A 21,061-nucleotide genomic window follows, 5' to 3' on the forward strand; every position below is an offset into this window, starting at 1 on the left:
GGGGGCGTCAATGATGCTCACGCCATGCCGCGCGGCGGTGGCTCCTCTCCTCGGCTCGAGCCTCGATTAAAGGAGACCGACCAGATTGAGTAACGTTACAGCAGCGCCGCGCGCGGAGGTCAAGTTAAGAACCCTACACGTACGGGTCCATCACTCTCTCTCTCTCTCCCTTACTCTCCCTCTCACCTAATTTTCTTTCCCTCCACTCGCTTTTACAGCTGTCTCTTTGCGTGCCTATCGTCGTAAACCTGTGCGCAGGGGGGTTTTTGTTCCGTCCACCACAGAGACGCCGAGAAAAACGGGCGAGAGAGAGAGAGAGAAAGAGAGAGGACGATCGAGTCAACCTTGATATGCCTGGCAGTGGCCTGGCGGGATGGGAGGCACGGGGGAAGAGAGTGAGAGGACAGGGCGGCCGGCGAGATCTTCTCCTCGGCCGACGAGTCCCTCCCGCCCGCTGCCGCTGGCTCTGAGTCACAGCTCTGGGCGTCGGGACCACGTTTGTTTGCTGTCCGCCTCGCCCCGCCCCGGGCGCGACAGTGTATGATTAAAGCCGCCGGTGACCATCCCGCCGGGGATGCCCCCCGCCCCACTACTGTCCGCGCGGCTCTGATCCCCCCACGTGCATGTGATGTGGACGATCGGGCGCCCTTGGCCGGCGAGAGGGACCAGCATTGGGACGCCGGCACGCAACATTCAGATTGGAGGATCCTAACCCAACCAGGTCATGGAATTAGAGCGGAGCGCGGAGAGTCCCCACGCGGGGGCCGTCACACTGTTAATCGACAGACGACAGTAATTTTCACGGAATAGTAACGCAACCAGGCGCGGTTTGAGGTCCAGCCCAGCTGACAGGGGGATTATTTTTAGCAGATGATACCTTTAAAACCCGTAGACTAAACATTAAGAATATAGAAGGTGTCCGCTAGTGTTTTTTCTTTTGAGGGGGTGGGAGCAGCTCTCTTCGGCTGAGGGTGAAATTAATATTTGTTGTCGATTTCTTAAAAAACACTTCTTTTAGGTAATAGAAATGAATGAGTTGTAAGTGAAAATTTGGTTGGTTCGTATCAGGTCTTAGCGGGTTGAAGTGTTTATCATTTGGTGAATAATTCGTGTGAGTCAACTTGCATGCATAAACCACTGAAAAGGGTCCTGAGTCCTGACAGCTTGGCTCTTGTTTCGTATGCAAAGTTCTTGAAGAAACTTGGAATCTAAATTGGATTCTCCACCACAAGTAATTACGAGCCATTCTTCATTTACAAATATATTTCTCCCCTCCCCTTAAAATGATGGAGAGTTTGAGCATAAAAACTGAACAACCGGACGGCTACGCACATTATTCGCCAAAGCAACGATAACAACTTAAAACAGTGCGCCAGGTTTATGGGCGGCAACGGGCGCGGGGATAGCGGGGCGCGGGGGGCCGCGGAATATAGACAACCAGATGGCAGAGGCAGCCGCGCGGCCTGGGGATGCCCAGGAGGAGATATGCGATCGGAGCGTCTTCAAATAGCGGCAAAGTGAAGGTAAACTTGCGGCAGGTGGAGGTTGGAGCGCCAGGCCGGTGGCGGGTGGGTGGCGCGCGGCTCCGGGCGAACGCATAGCGAACACAGCGCAGGGCTCGAATAATGAGCTTAGGCTGCCACCTGGCGCCGCCGGGCCAGCGTGTGAGCCGCGCTCCTGAAGTTGAGGCTTCCCTCCTTCATCACTGTCGCGGCCCCAGCGGGAGAAAGAACGATCAAATCTCGCGCTGTGCACACTTTTTAAAAATCTATAAACACTGCGATGGAAAAATCTCATTGGCTTTCATAAACGTTAGCCCCATTCCGATTTGCAAAAAAGCTATCAGGAATTGAATTGATGAGAAGATTTCGACGGACTTCCAAGCGTTGAACTTTGGCCCGAAGTTCGTTAACTACGACTTTAACCACGACTTTAACGTATACACTTTTCGAAGCCCGTTTCCCCTTGGTCGGTCCCGGGCCGGCGCCCTTGCCCCCTCCACTCCTTTGATAACGCCGCCTCGGCGCTGGACCGGCGCGCTGCGCTGCCGACCAGCCGGGCTGGACGCTTGGCTTCGCAAAGGTCACGGGGATGGGGAGACGGGACGCGCCAAGGACGGGACCACCACGATTGTCTTCTTCATCTTCGTACCTCTCCTTGTTCTTCTTCATCCTCGCTCCGACTCGATATGTATGAAGGCGGCCGAGTAATGGGCATAACACACACCGACACTCACACAAGCACGAGTTGACGCTCCCCCTCCCTCAACCTTAGGCTGTGTCGACCGGTGAAACGTAACGCCCCTGCCAGGTAACGCGAAGTTCACAACAATATGGACATAAAACCAACAAAATGATTTGTTAACAGTGTCACAACTCGTGGAATGATGTGTACTATCAACGCCACAAGGTTTAAACTCTTGAGATATTGTGATATTCCAGGCCGGAGGGGTTATTCAATTCTTTTTGCGGTGAAAGTTGGCGATAGTCGACGGTCGGTTGCAATTTTAGCATTCACTGAAAAATAATGTGTCACCATATTGCAAATTACACGGCAGAAATTTATATGAGATCGTCCATTAATTGGTTATATACTTAAATTCCAATTCCTTTGGGCAAGTTATGGATGCTGCAAGGCGCCTGCAAGACGCAGGGTAGGCCACCCCGCAGTTCACGCTTGCACTGCAGGCAAGATGTTGCCTACCCATCAGGCGTTAAGAGAGCTTTGCACCCTTGCTCATACCTTGTCAGTTGTTTCGAAAACGGGGAGAATGACGGATAATCTGGATGATCCCCAATCTATGACTTAGGGTTGGAAGCCCTGGAAAGTTTCAGGAAAGATTCAGGAACATTTTCTGGGAAAAACGGAAGATTTCCGGGAAAAAATGAAAACTTTCCCAGACTTTCAAAGTTTTCCGTCATTTCCCGGAAATTTTCTGGAAACTTTTGGAAAGTTCCAACCATACTGTGGATTGCGAGAGGTTTGTTATGTTTATTTTCCCTGAACCGTCCAAGATAAATTCGGACTTTCCTCCCCGTAATGATTGCGGGTGTCTAATCAGGCGCGCCGCGCTGCATCTGTTGTTGGCGCACAGAGCGCAGCGCGGCGCCGTGCGTCGCTTTGCCACGGGCCTTCGCCACGGCCCGGCCCGCCCTGCGCTGCCCGCCCAGCCTTTCACAATCGAATGGAGCCGCCACGCCGCGCCACGCCGCGCCGCGAAAGAGAATCGCTCGCCGTTCATCTCTGTTTGCGGGGGGGATGGGTTGGGATGGCCCGGGCGCACAGAGCTCAACTCTGCCACAAAATTCGGCGAAGGGAGCGCGCTGCAGAGTCACTGCTTTCTTTTACTACCTTTCCAGGTATAAACAAAATAAATAATGCAGCGCAGTGAAACAAATATTCAAAATACAAGACACAGAGGGCGCGGAAGATGAAATGGTGGGAAGAGAGAGAGGGAGAGAGCGTGGTAGGAAGCAGACTTCTTGCTCTTCGTGCGATATAAAGGCCGTCTACAACGAGGCACGACGAAAATGAAGAGTGAAAAAAAGTACGAGACATAAATTTTTCATCCACGATGCGGCCAGCCGGCAGCATTGCGAGCATTGTTCCTATTATTCTGACCTCCCTGCTGCCGCCGGTCCAAAGCACCGCAACTAGCTCGTTCGGAAAAACACTCGGACACAGCAACAAAGGAGGCGAATAGAAAGCTCAGCTGGCGCCATTAATATACTTTTTTATCTGTCTCCCTCTTGTCTCTATCCCCTACCCTCGCTCGCTGCACACATTTTTTTCTAGCGAGTGTGATATCGCTGCTTCTTTTACAGCGGGGACGACGAACAGTAGACAGTTGGCTCGTCTACTTCTCCCCCCTTACTCTCAATCTCTGTCCCTTTCTCTCTCTCTCTCACCCGCAGGCCGGTTGCAGACGTTTGGCATTATTGTAGAACAATAACTGCTGGGCGTATGAAAGAGCGAGACTCCCGACTTCTCTCCGCGTGGCGGTGGCAGTGGCCCGGCGGCCCGGCGCCCCGGGCACGAGACGGTTTCATTCTGCAATCTGTGCGAGGGGGCGCGCGGAGGGGAAGCAGCTCGATATGGCGACTCGGGATTTGATTTCACGCCCCTTCCCCCTCCCTCCAGTTGCGCGCGCGCGCGCGCGCGCATGCTGAGGTCTCATAATAACGCATAACCCCCTCGCGACCCGCGAGGATGCGCCACACGGGAATGCAGTTCAGTTGTGCAACGGCCCAAGTGGCTGCGGTGCGGCAGCGGCGCGCCAGCCTCGGGTCAACGCGCCGCCTCCGCCTCTCCGTCTCGTCGTCGTAAAGTGCGTCACCTGCCCCGTGCCATGAAGACGGGCCCGTTCCAGGACGACACATATATACGCCTGCCCATGCCCCGAGGGCGCCTGCCTCCAGTGCGGCGTCTCTTCTTTCTCTCTCTCTCTCTCTCTCACACTATTACTCACTCTGCCCCTCCTCCTCAATGCCATGACTACAATTTGTTTAAATGAAGTTACAAAAAAATAAAACAGGCAACATACGCGAAAGTACCATGAAATTCCCACAAAAACTAGCTGTGTGCTGTGTAGCAAAAGAAATTTTCAAATGATTGAAAAAAATGATATTTCATTGGAAAAGTAAAAGGCAAAACGTTACGAGGATTCAGCATAGAGACCCGACTTTTGCATGGCCTGCACACTGTAAAATGAAGTAGGTAGGTTTACAGGAAAATTTTCTTTGAAGCAAGTTGTAAAATTACAATTTGTATACATATTATAATCGTATACGATTATAGTATTTTGATATAATCGTAAAAATACATGCAGTATGCATCGACTTCAAATCCCTTGGCGAGTAAAAAATGTGCTGTCGTAAATTTACAACTTAAATTGTAATTCAAGTTAACAAATTTTTTGAAAATTTACGACGATATTTTTCACAGAGCACAGTGTACTATCGCAGTCGCTTCCTCGTGTCCGTCACTGCGGCAGTAACGGTAACCTTTTCGAGTGCGCGAGGCCGACTGCATCAATATAAGCCGGCGTCGCAACGCATCACAGCAGTAAGCAAGCACACTTACTGGAACAGTCAAGACACTTGCTGCACCAGTAAGAACACTTGCTGATACTGAACAGTAAGCACACAACTTACTGGAGCAGTCGACCCGGCGACTGTTTTCGGAGGGACACTGCCGCGGAGATGCTGCTGCCGATGGTGGCAGCTGGTGGCGCTCCACCCGCTAATAGGCTGTCCTCTTCACTCACTCATAATTGGACCGGCGACCTTCTCTCTCTCTCTCCCCCTCTCCGCAGGAGCGCAAGTCGAACGGGTTGTCATTGGCTTGTGTGGTCACGTGACCCGCAATGCCCTCGTCAAGTACCTGCGTCGCACCGCACAGTAAGATGATGAGCCTCGTTTGGAAATCCAACAACGACAACAACAAGACCTTGTTGATTCCGGTTCGCGTTGTGCCCCGTCTCCGTCACACCCGCGCGTGCGTGCGCAGCGGCAGTCGCGTCTCTGTCGCACTCCACCCGCCGCCGACCGCCGCACTCCCTCGCGCCGCACCGGGGCATCGCTCACCTTGGCATTTCGGAGCGCGCCGCGCGGATCCCACAGCCCCTAACCGCTCCTCCTTCATCTTCTCGGGACGCGTTCGGAAACCATCCCTCCTCCCATCTGCATCAGTTAGAAACGCTGCTGCCCCGGGGGGTGTGGAGTGGTGTGGTGGAGAAGCGCGTGGGCGGGGGGCGGGCGATCGAGACTCACGACGGAATCCCTCACCATACACTCCCGCGCCTTGCTCCGCGCGTCCCCTTTTGCATCGAGCGGGACACTCATCCCCATCACCACCGCCGGGTTGTATACACGGCGCTAATGATAGCGGAGCGCTGCTTCCGCGTGAGGGAGAGAGCGAGAGAGAGAAAGAGAGAGAGGGAGAGAGAGGGAGAGAGAGAGAAAAAGAGAGAGAGAGAGAGAGAGAGAGAGAGAGAGAGAGAGAGAGAGAGAGAGAGAGAGAGAGAGAGAGAGAGAGAGAGAGAGCATCTGCGAGGGTGAGGCGCGCGCATAAGCGTGTGCACACGACGCGACGCGATGAGTCAACTCGTGCGATAATGCACCGATCTTCCTCGCGCGCCGCAACAGGTTGTTCAACGTCGCGAGCCGGCGGGCGATGTGCGTAATAACAGAGAGAGAGGGGGGGGGGCAGTAACGATGGTGGTAATGACAATAATGCGACAGCTCCGTTATCACAGCACAAGTGGTCGGTGTGATGGACGCGACCGCACACGCGGAGCGCACCTCCTGGTGGGCCTCATTGAGTAACTCATAACGGCCACTATGAGGACGAGCTGAGGAAAACGTTTTACGGGACGCGCTGCTCGAAGCGTGACGGTGACGACGGCGGTGCCAAGACGAGGACGCCGGTGGGTGAGGGTCCGGCGCGCGGGAGCGGAGCGAATACGGATAGCCTAACGACGGATAACGAAAGAGCGGCTAGGCTGCAGGGAACTGGCGTCGCGAATTACAAGGCAGGCATCATCGATCCGGGTGTGTTTATTTCGCCAAAGTGTGATATGTCATAACTGACTCCCTATATCTCGCCTTATATACACACATACAAAGCTGTCGTTTCTTACTTCAGAGACAACCATATAATCTGGTTGACGCAAGAGGCCAGACAAATAATTCATGCGGCAAACAAACGTTTACTATAAGGCTCTCCATGCATGATTAAAGTATATTCGTTCAGCTGCTAAAATCTAATACACATCTGTTTGATCCTGGGCACCGGCATCGTTTGCGAGGAGGAGGGGTACCCACCCCGCTCGACCGGAACGAGGCGATGCCCAATAATTGAAACAATACACCTTCGCCTTATTGAGGGGGTGAGGTGAGGCGGCCACCTGAGCCCGGCACGTGATCAACTGCGCGCTGCTGTCGCCAGGGCCGTTATCAGCCCCGTGATAACGCAACAAGAAAAGTGCGGGCTCACGGCGCCTGACGGGGGCCGGCCCGCAAGGGGGGAGAAGGGGGAGGGGGGGCCTCTTAGCGGCAGGACACGCAGGCGACAAGGACTGAGGAGGATTGGACACCCCCTGGAGCCCTCATCTCATGGGCGACTGGAGAGAGTACGTAGTCTGTCACTCGGTGGGCGGCGGCCGCGCTGCTGGGGCGGGGGAGGAGGAGGGGCGGCAGAGGCGACGAGTTTCCCCTCATTAATCTGTGCAGAGCATTGTCTCATTGTCGACGACTCGCGCGCCCCGCGCCGCTTACCCGCCTCATCGAGCAGGCGGCGGCACAGCAGGCGCGCCGGCGACAGTAGTGTGACAGGGCCCATTGTCACCACAAACTTTTAGCCTCAAGCGCCTAATTGTTTGAGAGGATTTGCGAGAAACGTCGAGAGCAAACAGTGGGTCGCATTTAAGCGATTTATATTTACAGAATAATTGTATCGATTGACAGTGCAATTATGACAATGATTTCTCAAACCGCAGCGTAAACACTCTTTCCGATTTGTCACTTTACACTTTACATATTTCTTGCAAGTTTTGTAAATGTTGGTTTCCGATTTTAACGAAATTTAATAAGGATCCAGGATCCACTTCCTCGCAGAGCTAAACAATCACAATCACTTACCTTATTCTTCATATATGCGTTTCATGGAGCATGTCTGGTTGGCGATGTAGGTTCACAGTAAATAACTGAAGCCCCGTCTAGATGGCGTGTAAAGATAGGGTCCTTGGACGTAGACAGTAAAAAGGGGTGATAAGTTGGTTCCTCAATTTCTGGCGTGTTTCGTTCGCACGCGGCGCGTTGAAGAAACAAGAAGGCCAAGGGAGGAAAGGAAGGGGGGGGGGTGTTTCCGGGCTCAGCAGGCGGTGGGATTAGCGTGGCTAGGTGTTCCCTGGGGATGGACCAGTGTCAGGCACAGCGGCTGACCGTGATCCGCCAAAAACGCGACGCTGCAACACCGGGAGGAAAAACAAAACTACGTACTCGCGTGTCCCTGCGCCAACCGAGCACCCAGCAGCCGTGCTCTACGCGGCTGTTGCTCATCAGGAGTTGCAGCAGGACAGATCGAAAGAAACTACGTCTATTATTTGTACAAACCGCTTAAGGAGAAAGGCACTCGTTCTCTATGTTCTCCCTCGATTTCGGAGACAGCAGTACTGCTCAGCGGTATGCGTGCTGGGGCTCAAGGCTGTGAACGAGCGCGAGTGAGGGAGGGAGAGAGAAAACGAAGAAGGGGAGAGAGGGAGAGAGCGAGCGTGGGTGAGAGGGAGGGGAGGGCGTCTGCAACAACATTTCTGCTGTGCTTTTGGTGAGAAAGGTCGGGAAATGCCAGGCAGCCAATTAGGTTTGAAGGATGGACGTGGCGATGCGACCAGCCGGCCGGGCCGGCGTGCAGTGCAGCGAAGGGACTGTGTGAGGCAACGGGAGCGATCGCGACGAACGAAAATATGGAGGGAAAAAAGGGAATAGTGACAGCGGGTGCTTCGAATAAAAATAACAGGAAATCTCGCCAATGAAAATGCCATCATGCCATCTTTCTTCGGATGATGGGACAGTGTTTGCGACGGCTGTTCTTATTGTGCGCTCCAATCTGCTGGTGTGCATACAACAACAACGAGGGCTTCCTCCTCCTGCCTCCTGCCCCTCCTCCTCCTCCTGGAGCTCGTTCCCACAGACGGGCAGGGCAGCAGCCCAGCAGCCCCCCTGTGCTCAGATTAGTCCCCACTAGCGTTTCTTAATCTCGCGACCTAAATATTCCTCCCGCGGAGCGAAGGGCGCGCGCTGCTGCTGCTGCGAGGGCTTTAAAGTTCTCCTCGGATGTGACAATATGGCCGTGCATCGCGCGAGAGTCGGCGGCGGCCTCTCCTCCCTCACCGTCCTGACCTTTTTATGGACTCCCTTACATCATTGGATGATTTGGCTTGGTGATTCGGATCGCAAATATCGTCCCATTCCATTCGCAGGCCTGCGCCGCGCTGCTTCGTGAGTCCCCCCGTGTCGTGCGCTCGGTGCAGGCCACCAGCGGCCGCCGCTCGGCGCCGCTCTGCCTTTCCCAATCCCGGCCGCACCGACCGCACCACACCGCGGGGACTCCCGGCCCAGCCCGGCGGGGACCGGCGTGTCACCTGACCAAATAATTGCTCCTCCCCACCCCCATACCCCCCGCGGCGCAGGCCATCCCGGGCCGGAGCCACGTGTCCGACAAATGAGGCCCGCACAAAAAGACAAACACAGTGGATGTATCTCGTTTCCATCGACTCGACTGCCTGATCCGATTTCCTGGAGATCACTGAAAAAAAAGGAAAGGCGCGAGAGAAGATGGCAATATTTTTATTCCTCCGCGTGTTTTTTCGGTCGCTGTTTGTGTTATTCGGGAACAAGTGGTGTTTATCCGCAGCGCGCAATTTTAAGCACTTGGCTGGAGCCCTAGATAAAAGAGTGGCCATTAGGTCGTCCTCCCCCCTGGGCCGGGGGGTCGGGTCGGCGGCCCGGCATGGCGCAGAGCGGCGCTTAGAGCAGCGGGTCCAGCCGGTCCTACACCATTAGGCCAGTGGGACACCTAAATGTCACGGAGTGCGTGCGTGTGTGTGCGTGTGTGTGCAACACCGGCTGGTTTCCAGGTCCATCGCCGCTCACGCCCGCCGTCTGTCCGTCCCATTCATCCGCTCCTCTTTTCATTCACGGCGGCAGCGCGCCGTACTACGACTACTCCGGGTCCTCTTCTCTTGGCACCTGCCACGAGTTCGACGAGCTCGCCTCGTTAGTCAACGACGACGGGCGGCTGCTCTAAAAATAGTTTTTGTGTTGTCGTTTTATTTCTTTTTTTCTTTCGAGACTTACATAATATTCTATAACCCCTCTCTCGCGTGTTGCAGGCGCGGTGCTGCTGGCCGTGGCCATGGTAGCGGCGCAGAAGCGGCCGCCGAACTACAACCCGGCGTCCATGCCGGAGACGGACTTCGACTGCAGCGACAAAGTCATCGGCGGCTACTACGGGGACGCGGAGACCGAGTGTCAGATGTTCCACGTGTGCGTCAAGGTGCCGGGCATCGGGGTAAGAGAGGCAGGCGGCTTTGGTGGCAGAGAATGCGTACAGATCCAGTGTCCCGTTTGAATTGATTGTTAAGCTTACTACAACGAGCAAATGACCGTCTTTTTATTTGTGCGAACAAAACCAAACCTTGCAGGTTCAAGACTTTAGATTCTTGTGCCCGAACGACACGGCATTCGACCAGGAGAACCAGGTGTGCGACGACTGGTACAACATCGACTGTGAGTCATCATCCCTTTACTTCGGAGACAACTTCGATTTATTCCGGATTGGTGAGTGGTGCTGGCGTTCTACTGCTTGGGTTGCATTCCTACGGGCGATCACTCTCTCTGTAATTTGTTCCAACCATCGCTGACATTTGAAGAAAAAAAAACGTGTCTATTATTCTTATTCCCTTTTTGCGAAACAAAATCATATCGCTCTTTCTGATGAACGTACCTCTGAAAGACCTTGCCCTTACGGCCGTACACGGAGAGTGATTGCCGTCGGTAAGAGTGCAGCTTGCGCAACCCCGCTCTTCACTTGTTCCATCTTCAAGCAAATCCGTCCTTCTTTCACCCCATCACCCGATATTCATATCAGTCACCTTTTTATTAGATCTTTCTTTCACTTTAGTAGGCATGGCTACTTTCACTTTCTCTCTTTAAAATTTGATTTCTTATAATGTCTATTCTCTTGTGTGCAGGCTATCTACACACATACACTCTATCTAACTTTTCTCCAAACGAATTCTCCACAATGTGAATCCTTATTGTTGTGGATATCTTTTGGCAGCACTTTTAGAGTAGTGTTCACTCTATTTGTCACAGAAGTTGATCACCAAGGCAGCCGTAAAGCTCAACGAATGTAGAAAGCACAAAAACAACAACAAAAGGATTCATTCAATAGACCCCCCCTCCCCATATGAGCATCACTTGGCATGGTTGCACTTTCTCATTACCCTTCATAAGAACGTACCAAAGCACAGAGAGAAGAGTTTAGAAGTTGGGATTGAAGGTGAAGGTGAGAATGCAACCTAACTTATTTGATTGCAAAAAAGTAACCCTGATAGTCGGTCCCTTTCTATAGTTTAGGAATCAGAGATTCAAGATAATCTCGAACAGCCCAACTGTGAGAAGGTCAAATAGTGAACGGATTTCGATGGACAGTGCAATAAAAGCTGCTATTGGGGTAGCCGTGAGTCAGTTATATTCAAAGGCTACTCGAGTGTTTTAAAATTTGCAAAGCAGTTGCTTTTATTGTGAGCGGGGAGCAGTAGAACTTCAGCACGCTCGCAAGGCGCTAGCGGAAACTTTTATTGCGACTCGAGGGAGCAATAAAAGGGAAGTTACTTTACCAAAACTCTTATCTACCTACTTTGCAAATGATCTTAACACGTAGCTGAAGTGCGAACAAGATACGATAGGCCTGTAACGTGCCGATATAAACAGATATATGTTGGCAACTCCGCACGAAGGCAGGGATCTTATTGTTTGCAAATGAAGTGGGAGATAAGTGTCGTACGTACGGGATCTTCTTCCAGACAGTGTCGTTTGTGTGCTAAAAGCGGGCGCTATGGGTATACTGTAAAATAACGTATAAATAATGCATGTGAAGGCAAATAATCGTTATGCAAAGTTTTAATGTGAGAATCCAAGCCAGAGCCTGACAAAAAAGATTGCGATAGCATCAGGTCGCCACAACTTATTTTGATGGCAATTGTCGCCTCTACCTGTAATGTCCTGGTAGCATGAATAGGACAATCCGTTGTTGGACTAACGGACTGGGCACAAAATGGATGGGCCCCTCTCGCCGTAGCTCGGGCGAGGCTGTGCGCTTTGTGTGTTCTTGTTCTTATCACTTCCCTGGGGTATGGACATGGAAACGTTGCTATATAATATGGCAAGTAGTTGCATGCACTTAATCGTCATAAATCGTGCTAAACACTTTTCTTTATTTTTCTCCAGTTTCACCTTCTTCATATCAACGTTTGCATATACCATGGATTGAGCCATGGTGTAGCACATGAACATGCCCGTTCCTCTCCTTCCCCCTCAGGGGCTGCGTCCGGAGTGCGCCCCACCCTGGTCCACGAGAGTTGGACGAGGATGGACGCACTTCGGAGCGCGCCTCTGCGGGCGTGGGAGGTTCCCACCACTTTAGCATGACCCTACTGGACCGGACTACGCGACGGTGAGCTGGCTGCTCCGACACGGCTCCGCGTGGACTGGCGGACGGACGTATGACTTAACGATCCTTGTATATTACTCTCAAATGATTATGTCGCTGCCTTTTTAAACGCACTCCCGAGAGGACTGTGTCGTGGACGGTGCAGATTGACTGGTAAGGTGTTGCATTCCTGTTTCGAAACGCTGCTCTCTTGGGACGGCGTCGACACGAGAGAGGACGTGGTATTGTTAATCCCGGCAGCTCTTTCCAAGCCGCTGAAAGATAGCCGCGCAATCCCGCGCCGTCCCCAAAAATCCACAGGACAGACAAGACACTATACGTCGTTGCACAGCTGACTGACAAGATACGGCCGCCGGCTGCAGGACCGGCGCGGCCGGCCGGCCGGGCACCGTTCTCACGGCCGCACTCACACTTGCACCACCCGGGCATTGTCATAACGCGCGGGTCGGCGCGGCCCGGCCCGCCGTGTGGTCTGCAGGGAGAAATTAATTACAATTATTGCGCACGCCGACTCTGCAATTTGGACAAATCTTGGACAGAGATCCGCGGCACGCGTGCGGACCGCCCTTCTCATTGCTCTTTCTGTTTCTAAACGCACTCGCTCATATCACGTAGTCCTTGCTGCATGTTTGTAAAACACACGGACCTCACGCGCTTTGTGTAGTTAGCGCTACCCCAGCAAAACCCTCCCCACACGCCCGAGAGCCGAGTGACGCGCGCGTGTCTGCAGGTGCGGGCCAGACGTCCAACCCGAGGCCGAACGGGTCGAGGCCGTCGCCGACCCCCATCCCGCTCGGGCCGTCCACCCAGCGCCCGGCCCTCAACGGCCAGCCGCAGCCGGGCGCGCCCCAGGGCCTGCCGCCGGCGCCGCGCACCAAGCCCATCGCCTCCAACCACGCCGGCGAGGAGGACGACGACTTCTTCCTGCAGCGCGCCGACACCGGGGACCGCCGCCTTCACCACGGCACCAGCAGGGACATCTTCAAGTGAGTGGTCCCACACGGCCTTACAGACCATCCACGTCAAAGTACGTCCCTCACGACCCATTATGAACCCTGACAAGTTAAGCCTAAAAGGTTGGCAACATCTTGCTTGTAGTGCATGCGTGTTCGACGGGATACGTGGCTGCCTACCCAAAGTCTTGCAGACGCGTAATTTGCCGAATAAATCTGAGAAAAACAGAGTTACCTTCTGCGCGATGCCATCCCACGTCACCACCGCGACGCCCGCCCACGTCTAGCTGAGAGGGGCACGTTAGGCTGTCTCGTTTTACGCCTTCATGACGAGACTTTTCCGCTCAATTCCCCTGGCGACATTGTCTCGTGGCATTGAGCAGCCGGCCGACGCGGCGTCATCGGATGTCACGAGCGCGCCCGTACAATGGGGCGGCAGCAGCGCGACGCGCGGGGGCTGCAGCTGGCCTGACGAGGATATCATTCGTAGATTCGCAGCGGCGAGGAATTGCGTTCAGTGCGACCGAGGAGGCCTTTTTCCTCGTTTCGCAACGGCACGCACCCCCGCTCGCCCGCTCTCCCACCGAGAGGGCGGCGGCCGCGGCGGCGGCGTTTCGGAACTCCCCGCCGCCCCCGGCGAGGCCCTGCCCGCGGCCTGCCCCGCGGCCTGCCCCGCGGCCGGCGCTGTTTTCCACGCTCGTTGCCGTGCGGTGTAACAGGCTCATTGTGCGCATGGGATCCTGACTAACGCCGCGGCCCCGCGGTGCCGCGTGCCGCTTTGAATTTCGGCATAACCCCCGTCTTCTCACCAGATTGTTTTTAGTTTGGGTGTATGTACGTGTGCGCGCGCGTTGTCTCAGCTCTTTAAAAAAAAAAATAATCAATAAGGGAAGGTCATTATGAGAATATAACGACGCTGGGTGTGTGCGTTTTGCAGGGGCTCGCAGAGTGGCAACTTCTTCAACAGCAAGAACGGCGGCAAGGATGACGACGACGACTACGAGCCGGACTACAGGCCCAACGCGTTCCGCCACAGCCAGAAGGCCAAGACCACCGGGCCGCTGCCCCAGTTTGTGCAGCAGTACCAGCAACAGCCCAAGCAGCAGCCCCAGCAGCAGGCACAGCCCCAGCAGGCCCAGCCCCAGCGCAACAACTTCCAGCAGCCGCAGCAGCAGACGACCCCCCAGCGCAACAACTTCCAGCAGCCGCAGCAGACGACTCCCCAGCGAAACAACTTCCAGCAGCAGCAGACGACGCAGCCCGCCCGCCAGAACTACCAGCAGCCCCAGACCACTCCGCGGGCCGTGCAGCAGCAGCAGCCGCAGCAGCAGACCACCAACTTCCCCCAGCAGGACAACTTCAACCAGCAGCGCAAAAAGAAGGTGACCGTGCGCAGGAAGCTGGTGCAGAAGGGCAGCCAGGACCAGGACCAGTACCAGCAGTACAAGCAGCAGCAGCAGCAGGACCAGTACCAGCAGCAGCAACAGCAGGACCAGCAGCAGCCGCGCCGAAGCGAGTACCAGGACGACGAGGAGTACTACCGCACCTACCAGCACGACCAGCACTCCAACATCGACAGCCCTAACCAGGCCTTCGGACAGCGAGGCAACTTCCCCGCCATCCGCACCACCATCGCACCGGTGAGTACATAAAACAAGGCAAACAACAGCCACTCGCATCCCCTCCACCGGCACCCCGCCCCGCCCCGCCTCGCGCGTGCCCGGGGCACGGTGGGCGGCCTACTCTGCGGGCGCACCGTGCGCATGAGGGGCCCGACGCGGAGCGCGCGGCGCCCGGCAGGTAGGCAGCCCATCTGACACTGCTCAACGGGCTTCAACTCGCACGGTCTTGAAACGGACGACCAAGGCAGAGGGAGGGAAACGATTGTGCATTCAGAGCATGGAAAGCATTCCTACTAGCGTTGTGGGCCCGACAAAAACCTCATGACAATTTTTCATACTGCTATATTTCAGACTTTCGTTTTTGTTTAATTGTACTTCCGCGACAATGCCACACCTCATTGGCTCCAAAAAGAGAGGGAATTCTGACGAACTTACCCCACGGTTTGTCGGATGTTATAGAGCAGACGCAGCAGTGTTTGCGGGTTCGCCTACTCCTTCCGCCCGTGTAGGGCACCACGACCCCTGCGGCATGAGGGGTTAATGCAAACCCACAGCACTGTGGCGTCTACTCTGATCCACCCGAGCCTGCTTCCCTTGAACGCACCCGCCTGTTGCAGATCACGCACGCGTCCACGGCCGCCACCCAGGAGACCCGCGGCTTCAACACGCAGACGCAGGGCTTCGCGTCGGGCGCCCCGACCACCGCCTTCACCGCGGCCACGACCACCGTGGTGGACGCGGCGCGCAACCACAACTACCAGACCAAGGCGAGGTACAACACCATCCAGCGCTCCCGCGGCGAGCAGCCCACCACGGCCACCGAGTACTTCACCTCGCCGTCAACGCCCGCGCCCACCACGGCCCAGCAGAAGCAGTACTCTCTGTTCTACGCCAAACAGCAGCAACAGCAGCAGCAACAGCAGCAGCAGCAGCAGACCAACCCGCCGACCACTCAGCAGCCCTTCTTCCAGCAGCAGCGAGGCTCCTCCCCCGCGGCCACCACGACCACCGCCGCCGCGGCCAACAACAACAACAACAACCGCTTCAACTACAACACCTACAGGCTAAACAACGGCGGCAGCACGACCCAGTCGGACGACTACGAGCGGCCCGAGGAGCAGGAGTTCCTCAAGACGGCGCACTCGAGCAACTACCGCGCCAGCGACTTCAACTCGTTCAACCGCGCCAGCTTCAACACCAAGGACAGCGGCAGCGCGTACAACACAAAGGCGGCGGGCAACCAGACCACGACCAGTGTGCAGACCACTAAGCCCAGCTCCGCTTTCCCCGTGTACTTCCCGACCAGCCCGCGGCCCGCGCCCTTCAGCCCGCCGCAGACCACGGCGTCGCCACAGCCGCGCCAGGCCACCTCCGCCGCCTCCTCCGGCACCTCGGCCCGCGACAACTACTACAGCCCGCAGAACGCCCCCAGGCCGTTCTCGCCCTCGCCCGCGCCCAACAACGGCAGCCCGGCCACCAGCGCGCCCAGCACGGTCGCCGCCTTCAACAACCAGTTCAACAGCCGGCAGCCCTCGTCTAGGGCGAGCGCCGTCGCGGCCCCCGCCACCACCTCCGCGCCCGCGCCGCCCCCCAAGAAGTACACCGCCAAGGTGCTGCCCAACAGCGGCTCGGCCAGTCCCACGGCCGCCGCGCCACTCAAGTCGACGGCGTCCGCCATCAAGAACGACTACGACTACGCCTACTACGACGACAGCGACGCGGGGGCCTACGAGTACGGCCTGGACCCCATCAGCGACTCGCACTTCGCCAAGACGCGCACCGACAGCGTCAAGGTCAAGAGCGACCAGCAGTGAGTGACCTCACGGGCGCTCCCGGGGTCGGAGCCAGAGGGGGCCGCGAGGGGGGGTCCTCCGCCCTCCGGCCGCCCTCTGGACCCGCCCCCGCGGCGCGTTGAGCCAAGTGACCAGGTGGGTGACGCACCCCGGCGTCGAGAGGACGCGCCGGTACTGACTGACGACGAGAAGTAAAGAGGGCGGCTGAGAGCGCCCGGCCGGCCGACCGTGTTGCGTCGTGTTAAAGTTGTTGTTATGTGTTGAAAAAACGGAAAACAAAGAAAAGAGAGGTAATTTTACAGAGACTTTTCGTTGCGGCAGGGTTATACCTGAAGAGGAGTGCCAGGAAACGTCGGAAACTACGTATCGTACGAAATTAAAATGAAAAGACCTCAAAATTATACGACTTGAAAAGCTTTTGGGGAGGAACGTTTTGTCCTATTTATACAATATTATTTGTTGTTTCACAAATGTTTCTTGGCATTGCCTCCTTAGCCTCCAGATTGGCCCAGAGTGTTATTCTGATGTAGTAGCCTTTAGACTAGAGTTTGACAAATGCCTTTTACGTATGTGGTGTGTACAAATTTAAAAGTATTTTCCGATAGTTTACTGCTGTCAAATTCTGTCTTGGGGCGTTGGAAATCTCTGTGCGGATCTCCGCAGGCTAGAGCGTAATGAATGGACCTGAGAAAAAATGCTGCAAGCATGTCTGTCTAATTTCGTCTGTAAGTATGAAATGCAGCTCAATGTGTTCCTTATTTAATTGTCTATCATCTTCTCTTTTGTAATTTCTTTTTTTTACTGGTGTGTATATGTATGCGAATGTGTGCGTGAGTGTCTGTGTTGTATGTGTGTGAACAAGTAAATAAATGGTAGGTGGGAGCCATATTAGACCAAGAAAAAATGCATTACATTGCATTTTTTGTGGTAAGAGTATTTGCAAAAAGTATTGACAACAAAGCTAAGTCAACGTTGTCCTAAACAATGTCAATTTCCCCACCTACTTCTCAGTGTACTTAGTCGCGGTTCTTATGTGACCTGCTTCTGAAAGCCTGCTATAATGTACAGATGTTTTCCCCTAATATGATACAATCAGACGGATCATTGTCGAGAAACTGGCACATGTACTGACCTAATTTGCGAAGAAATGTGAAGTTACCAAACTGTTGATGCTTCCTAGATTCATCTCAGAGTGATTTTAAGTCATGAAACTATTTTGTTTAATAATTGTAAGTCTTAAAAGGAAAGAAAAGTTTAATTACTCCCATAAATTAATTAAACGCCAACCACAAAAGAATGAATACAACTCAGTAATTGTAAGAGATGAGGAAGCATGAAACCAATTTATGTTGCCAATACTGTAAATAATAAATACTATCCCGGAGACTGTTAATAAATCTCTCTTTAAACTCGATGGATGTTTCAGGCGCGATTTTTTTGTGCCAGTACTTTTAAATTTGTGTAAATAGCGTAAAATAAAGTCATACCCTGATGATAGGCCTTTTAATAATTCAGCCTTTTCCCAAACTTTTTTTTTCTCCGACACACTCATGCGGAATGTGCTGTGGTACCGGTGCTCCATGTTGCAGAGGAACCCTTGGCGCAGAGGGTATCGACGCACGATATAAAAGTGTGTCCCAGTTTATTTCACCGATAACCGGGCGAAACTCGTTCTAAAGTAGACTGCGGGATGTTTATTGACGCGTCGAAGGAGAACGAATTCCATCGAATGAAGACTTGGGGAAATATGCAAGTGCCCAGCCTGCTGCTGGCGGCTGCTGGCTCCCTTAACACAGCGCCGCGCCGCGCCCCACGCCGCGCGTCCAGCCCCTCCGCCACCCCCGCCCCTCCACCACCGCCGCGGGCTACGGGGGCGCATGCCGCCCGCGTGGGCCGGGCGCTCAGTCTACGTGCGGTGGCCGGGCCACACGGCCGGACGGAAGGGCAGCAGAGAGGGGGGCTCGCGCGGCGTCCTCGTCGGCGTTCTCGTCAGCGTCCTCCTCGGCGTCCTCGTGCTGCGCGTGTCGGTCCGGTGGCAAGCTCACCTCGCCGGAGCTGTCAGTCGTTTCGCTCAGGCCTCCCCGGAGGGACTGCAGGCGCGCGCGCTCCCGTTCCGCAACAAGTAGTGACCCCACGAGGACAACGAGGTGCGGGCATAACGGATTACACGAAGCAGGCGGCACGAGCGGCACGGTGAGTAGCGTCGTTAGTGTAAGCTGCGCGCAGTCAGCGCAGCCACCCACCCTCGGCGCGCATTTGCATCCTTATGGCTAATAACAACGAAGATGAGCCCGCCCGAGCCCCCCCTCATCCTTCATCCCCCTGTCCGGCCGCCATCCCACTGCCTGTTTATGCAGTTCGCCTTTTTCGCTAACCATAAGTCAACAACGACGGTATGTATGAGGTCCAATATTTCTTTCCCTCTTTTATCTTCCCCTCGACGCAACATTGAATCCGTTTTTTTCCGTTCCTCCCTGATACTACCATCACTCCGTTTTCGCTACCTCTCTGCTCCAGCCCGCGCGATCGATGCCTGCTGCCTGCTAAATGAAATACTTAGCGATCGAAACAGAGGGCAGCAGGAGCAGCAAGCAGCAGCAGGGCGTGAGGGTTAGGGGGAAGGAGAGGGACACGGAAGGAGCACACGGAGAGGATCACCACCGCCAGCCACGCGAAACTTTCTGTGGCGGCGCAGGACAATAAGCCAGCAGGCGCGCGCAGCCGGCTAGGCTGGTCGGCGGCAGCTGGCCAACAGAGATGGCAAAAGATCTGCGCGCTCCCGTGATAGGTGACGCAATGCTACTTAGCACGGGCGAGCGCTCGCGGCTCTACTTAAAAACTTTAAACTTGTGCTCGCCCACGACCGCTAAAGGGCTCCCCTCCTTCCTGCTGCTGCTGCAATGAGGGGCGCGGGGATTCCGCGGGCGCAAGTTGGGGAGTCTCCAGTAACTCAAGCGACCCCCCGCCGCGGTGCCAAGAGCCCCGCACGCCCCGCACGCCCCGCACGGCCCGCACGCCCTTCACGCCATCATCGGTCCCCATTTGGGAGCGCGCGACGTCAAGATTTATCATCAGCTCAGAGCGTCGCGAGCCTTGCTCCGCACAGCGCAGCAGGCCGGTCACGCCTGGTTTACTTTCATTATAAAAAAAAAAAAACAAGAAAAAAAAATGTGCAGCTCCGCGCGCGTGTCGGAAGCAACATCGAGGAGGTCGCGAAAAGGTCGGTAATTGCGCTGACGTCGTTAAACCAGCCCCGTCTTCGCCCCGCCCCGCGCGCAACGGGGAGGTTCTTTTTTCGTCAGCGTGTTTGTCGTGAAAGAAGGCCCTGCTACTACTATACACATGCTCTCTCTCTCTCTCTATCTCTCTCTCTATCTCTCTCTCTCTCTCTCTCTCTCTCTCTCTCTCTCTCTCTCTCTCGCTGCTGCTGCCTCGATCCCTCTCTGCCACGCACGCACACGCACACAGAGCTCGGCGCGGAGGGTCGCGTTGTGTGGGCTCTTCTGTCTCTTCTCTCGCAGCCGTCCCGTGCACGCCAACCGCCGCCGCCATCAAGACTCCCCCCCCCCTTCCCACAGCCACTGCGACCACCGACGAGGCTCGCACTCCACAACCCTTGTGCGAATGGCTAATCACCCCCTCCCCCTCTCTCTCGAGCAAACAACGCGACCAACACATCCGGAAACACGCACACTAACAACACCCACGCCATACGGAAAGAGACGGACCGGGATTACTCTTTTTTGTGAATAAAGAAACGACAACAAAAAAGCACGAGCCGGCACGAGCGCTTGCTCTGTAAGCAAGCAGCCCGTATGGCTTCACAAAGCAAACGGTTACGCGATGACGGCAGCCCCGGGTGGCGGCCGCCGGCGCGCGGCGGGAGCAGCGGGTTTCACTTTGGGTAAGCGGGAGTAAGTGAAGTACGCGTAAAACTTTAACGACTCCTACAGGATGCAGCAGCGACCGGCCCTCCCTTTTTCCTCCCCTTCCCTCCTCCGCCTTTCACCCTTCCCATTCCCCCTCCTCTTCCATCTTCCATAATAACACTCCTTTCTTTTCCATCGGGTCGCCCCCGCGTCCGCGCGCCTTCGCGTCGTTATAATTGAAATAAAAAGCAGCAACAGAGAAAATTGCACAACTTTACTACCGTAATCCTTTTCTTGGCCCAATTAATACGGTGCCGCTGAGCGCCGGGTCTCCCCGTCCGCGGTGCCGTTTTCTGCTGTAGGATGCCTCTTTCAGTGTCGTGCACCTCGTGGAAATGAAGTCGCGGGGGGTAAAATGACAGAGGCGTGATTAAAACGGAGTAAAAAAAAAAAGAATGTTCCACCTAGGTGTGTAAAAGCGAGTAAAAGTGGGGCAGCGGTGCCGCCGTCGGTGGAGGCGGAGAATTATTGCGTCCCGTCGAGCGTCGGTGGCGAGGCGGCAACCTCCCCGGGGGCGGGTGAGGTGG

The 21,061-nt window shown here is 55.1% G+C and overlaps 2 protein-coding genes across 4 annotated transcripts in view; both read left to right on the plus strand.

Annotated features, from left to right (window-relative positions):
* The window catches only part of LOC113202197 (putative mediator of RNA polymerase II transcription subunit 26), a 31,642-nt gene extending 13,542 nt beyond the window's left edge, over positions 1-18,100 (plus strand). Inside the window, exons 1-6 of one of the 3 annotated variants that reach the window (XM_052265694.1) lie at positions 7,055-7,132; positions 9,893-10,071; positions 10,205-10,340; positions 12,968-13,223; positions 14,128-14,830; positions 15,430-18,100. In XM_052265694.1, coding sequence (XP_052121654.1) covers positions 9,916-10,071; positions 10,205-10,340; positions 12,968-13,223; positions 14,128-14,830; positions 15,430-16,626 — 2,448 coding nt within the window. In that variant the 5' untranslated portion in view covers positions 7,055-7,132; positions 9,893-9,915 and the 3' untranslated portion in view covers positions 16,627-18,100. Of the gene's footprint in view, positions 1-7,054; positions 7,133-9,892; positions 10,072-10,204; positions 10,341-12,967; positions 13,224-14,127; positions 14,831-15,429 lie in introns of those variants that run through there. The other 2 variants (XM_026416310.2, XM_026416314.2) reach the window with 2 other exon arrangements.
* Positions 18,101-18,528: 428 nt separating this feature from the next.
* LOC113202271 (RYamide receptor-like) overlaps positions 18,529-21,061 on the plus strand; it is a 56,867-nt gene continuing 54,334 nt past the window's right edge. The window contains exon 1 of the mRNA XM_052265683.1: positions 18,529-18,798. The gene's annotated coding sequence lies outside the window, so the exon portion shown is untranslated. The remainder of the gene's footprint in view (positions 18,799-21,061) is intronic.

This window comes from Frankliniella occidentalis, unplaced genomic scaffold, assembly GCF_000697945.3.
Source record: "Frankliniella occidentalis isolate FOCC.00 unplaced genomic scaffold, Focc_3.1 Scaffold29, whole genome shotgun sequence".
Taxonomy (NCBI): Eukaryota; Metazoa; Arthropoda; class Insecta; order Thysanoptera; family Thripidae; genus Frankliniella; species Frankliniella occidentalis.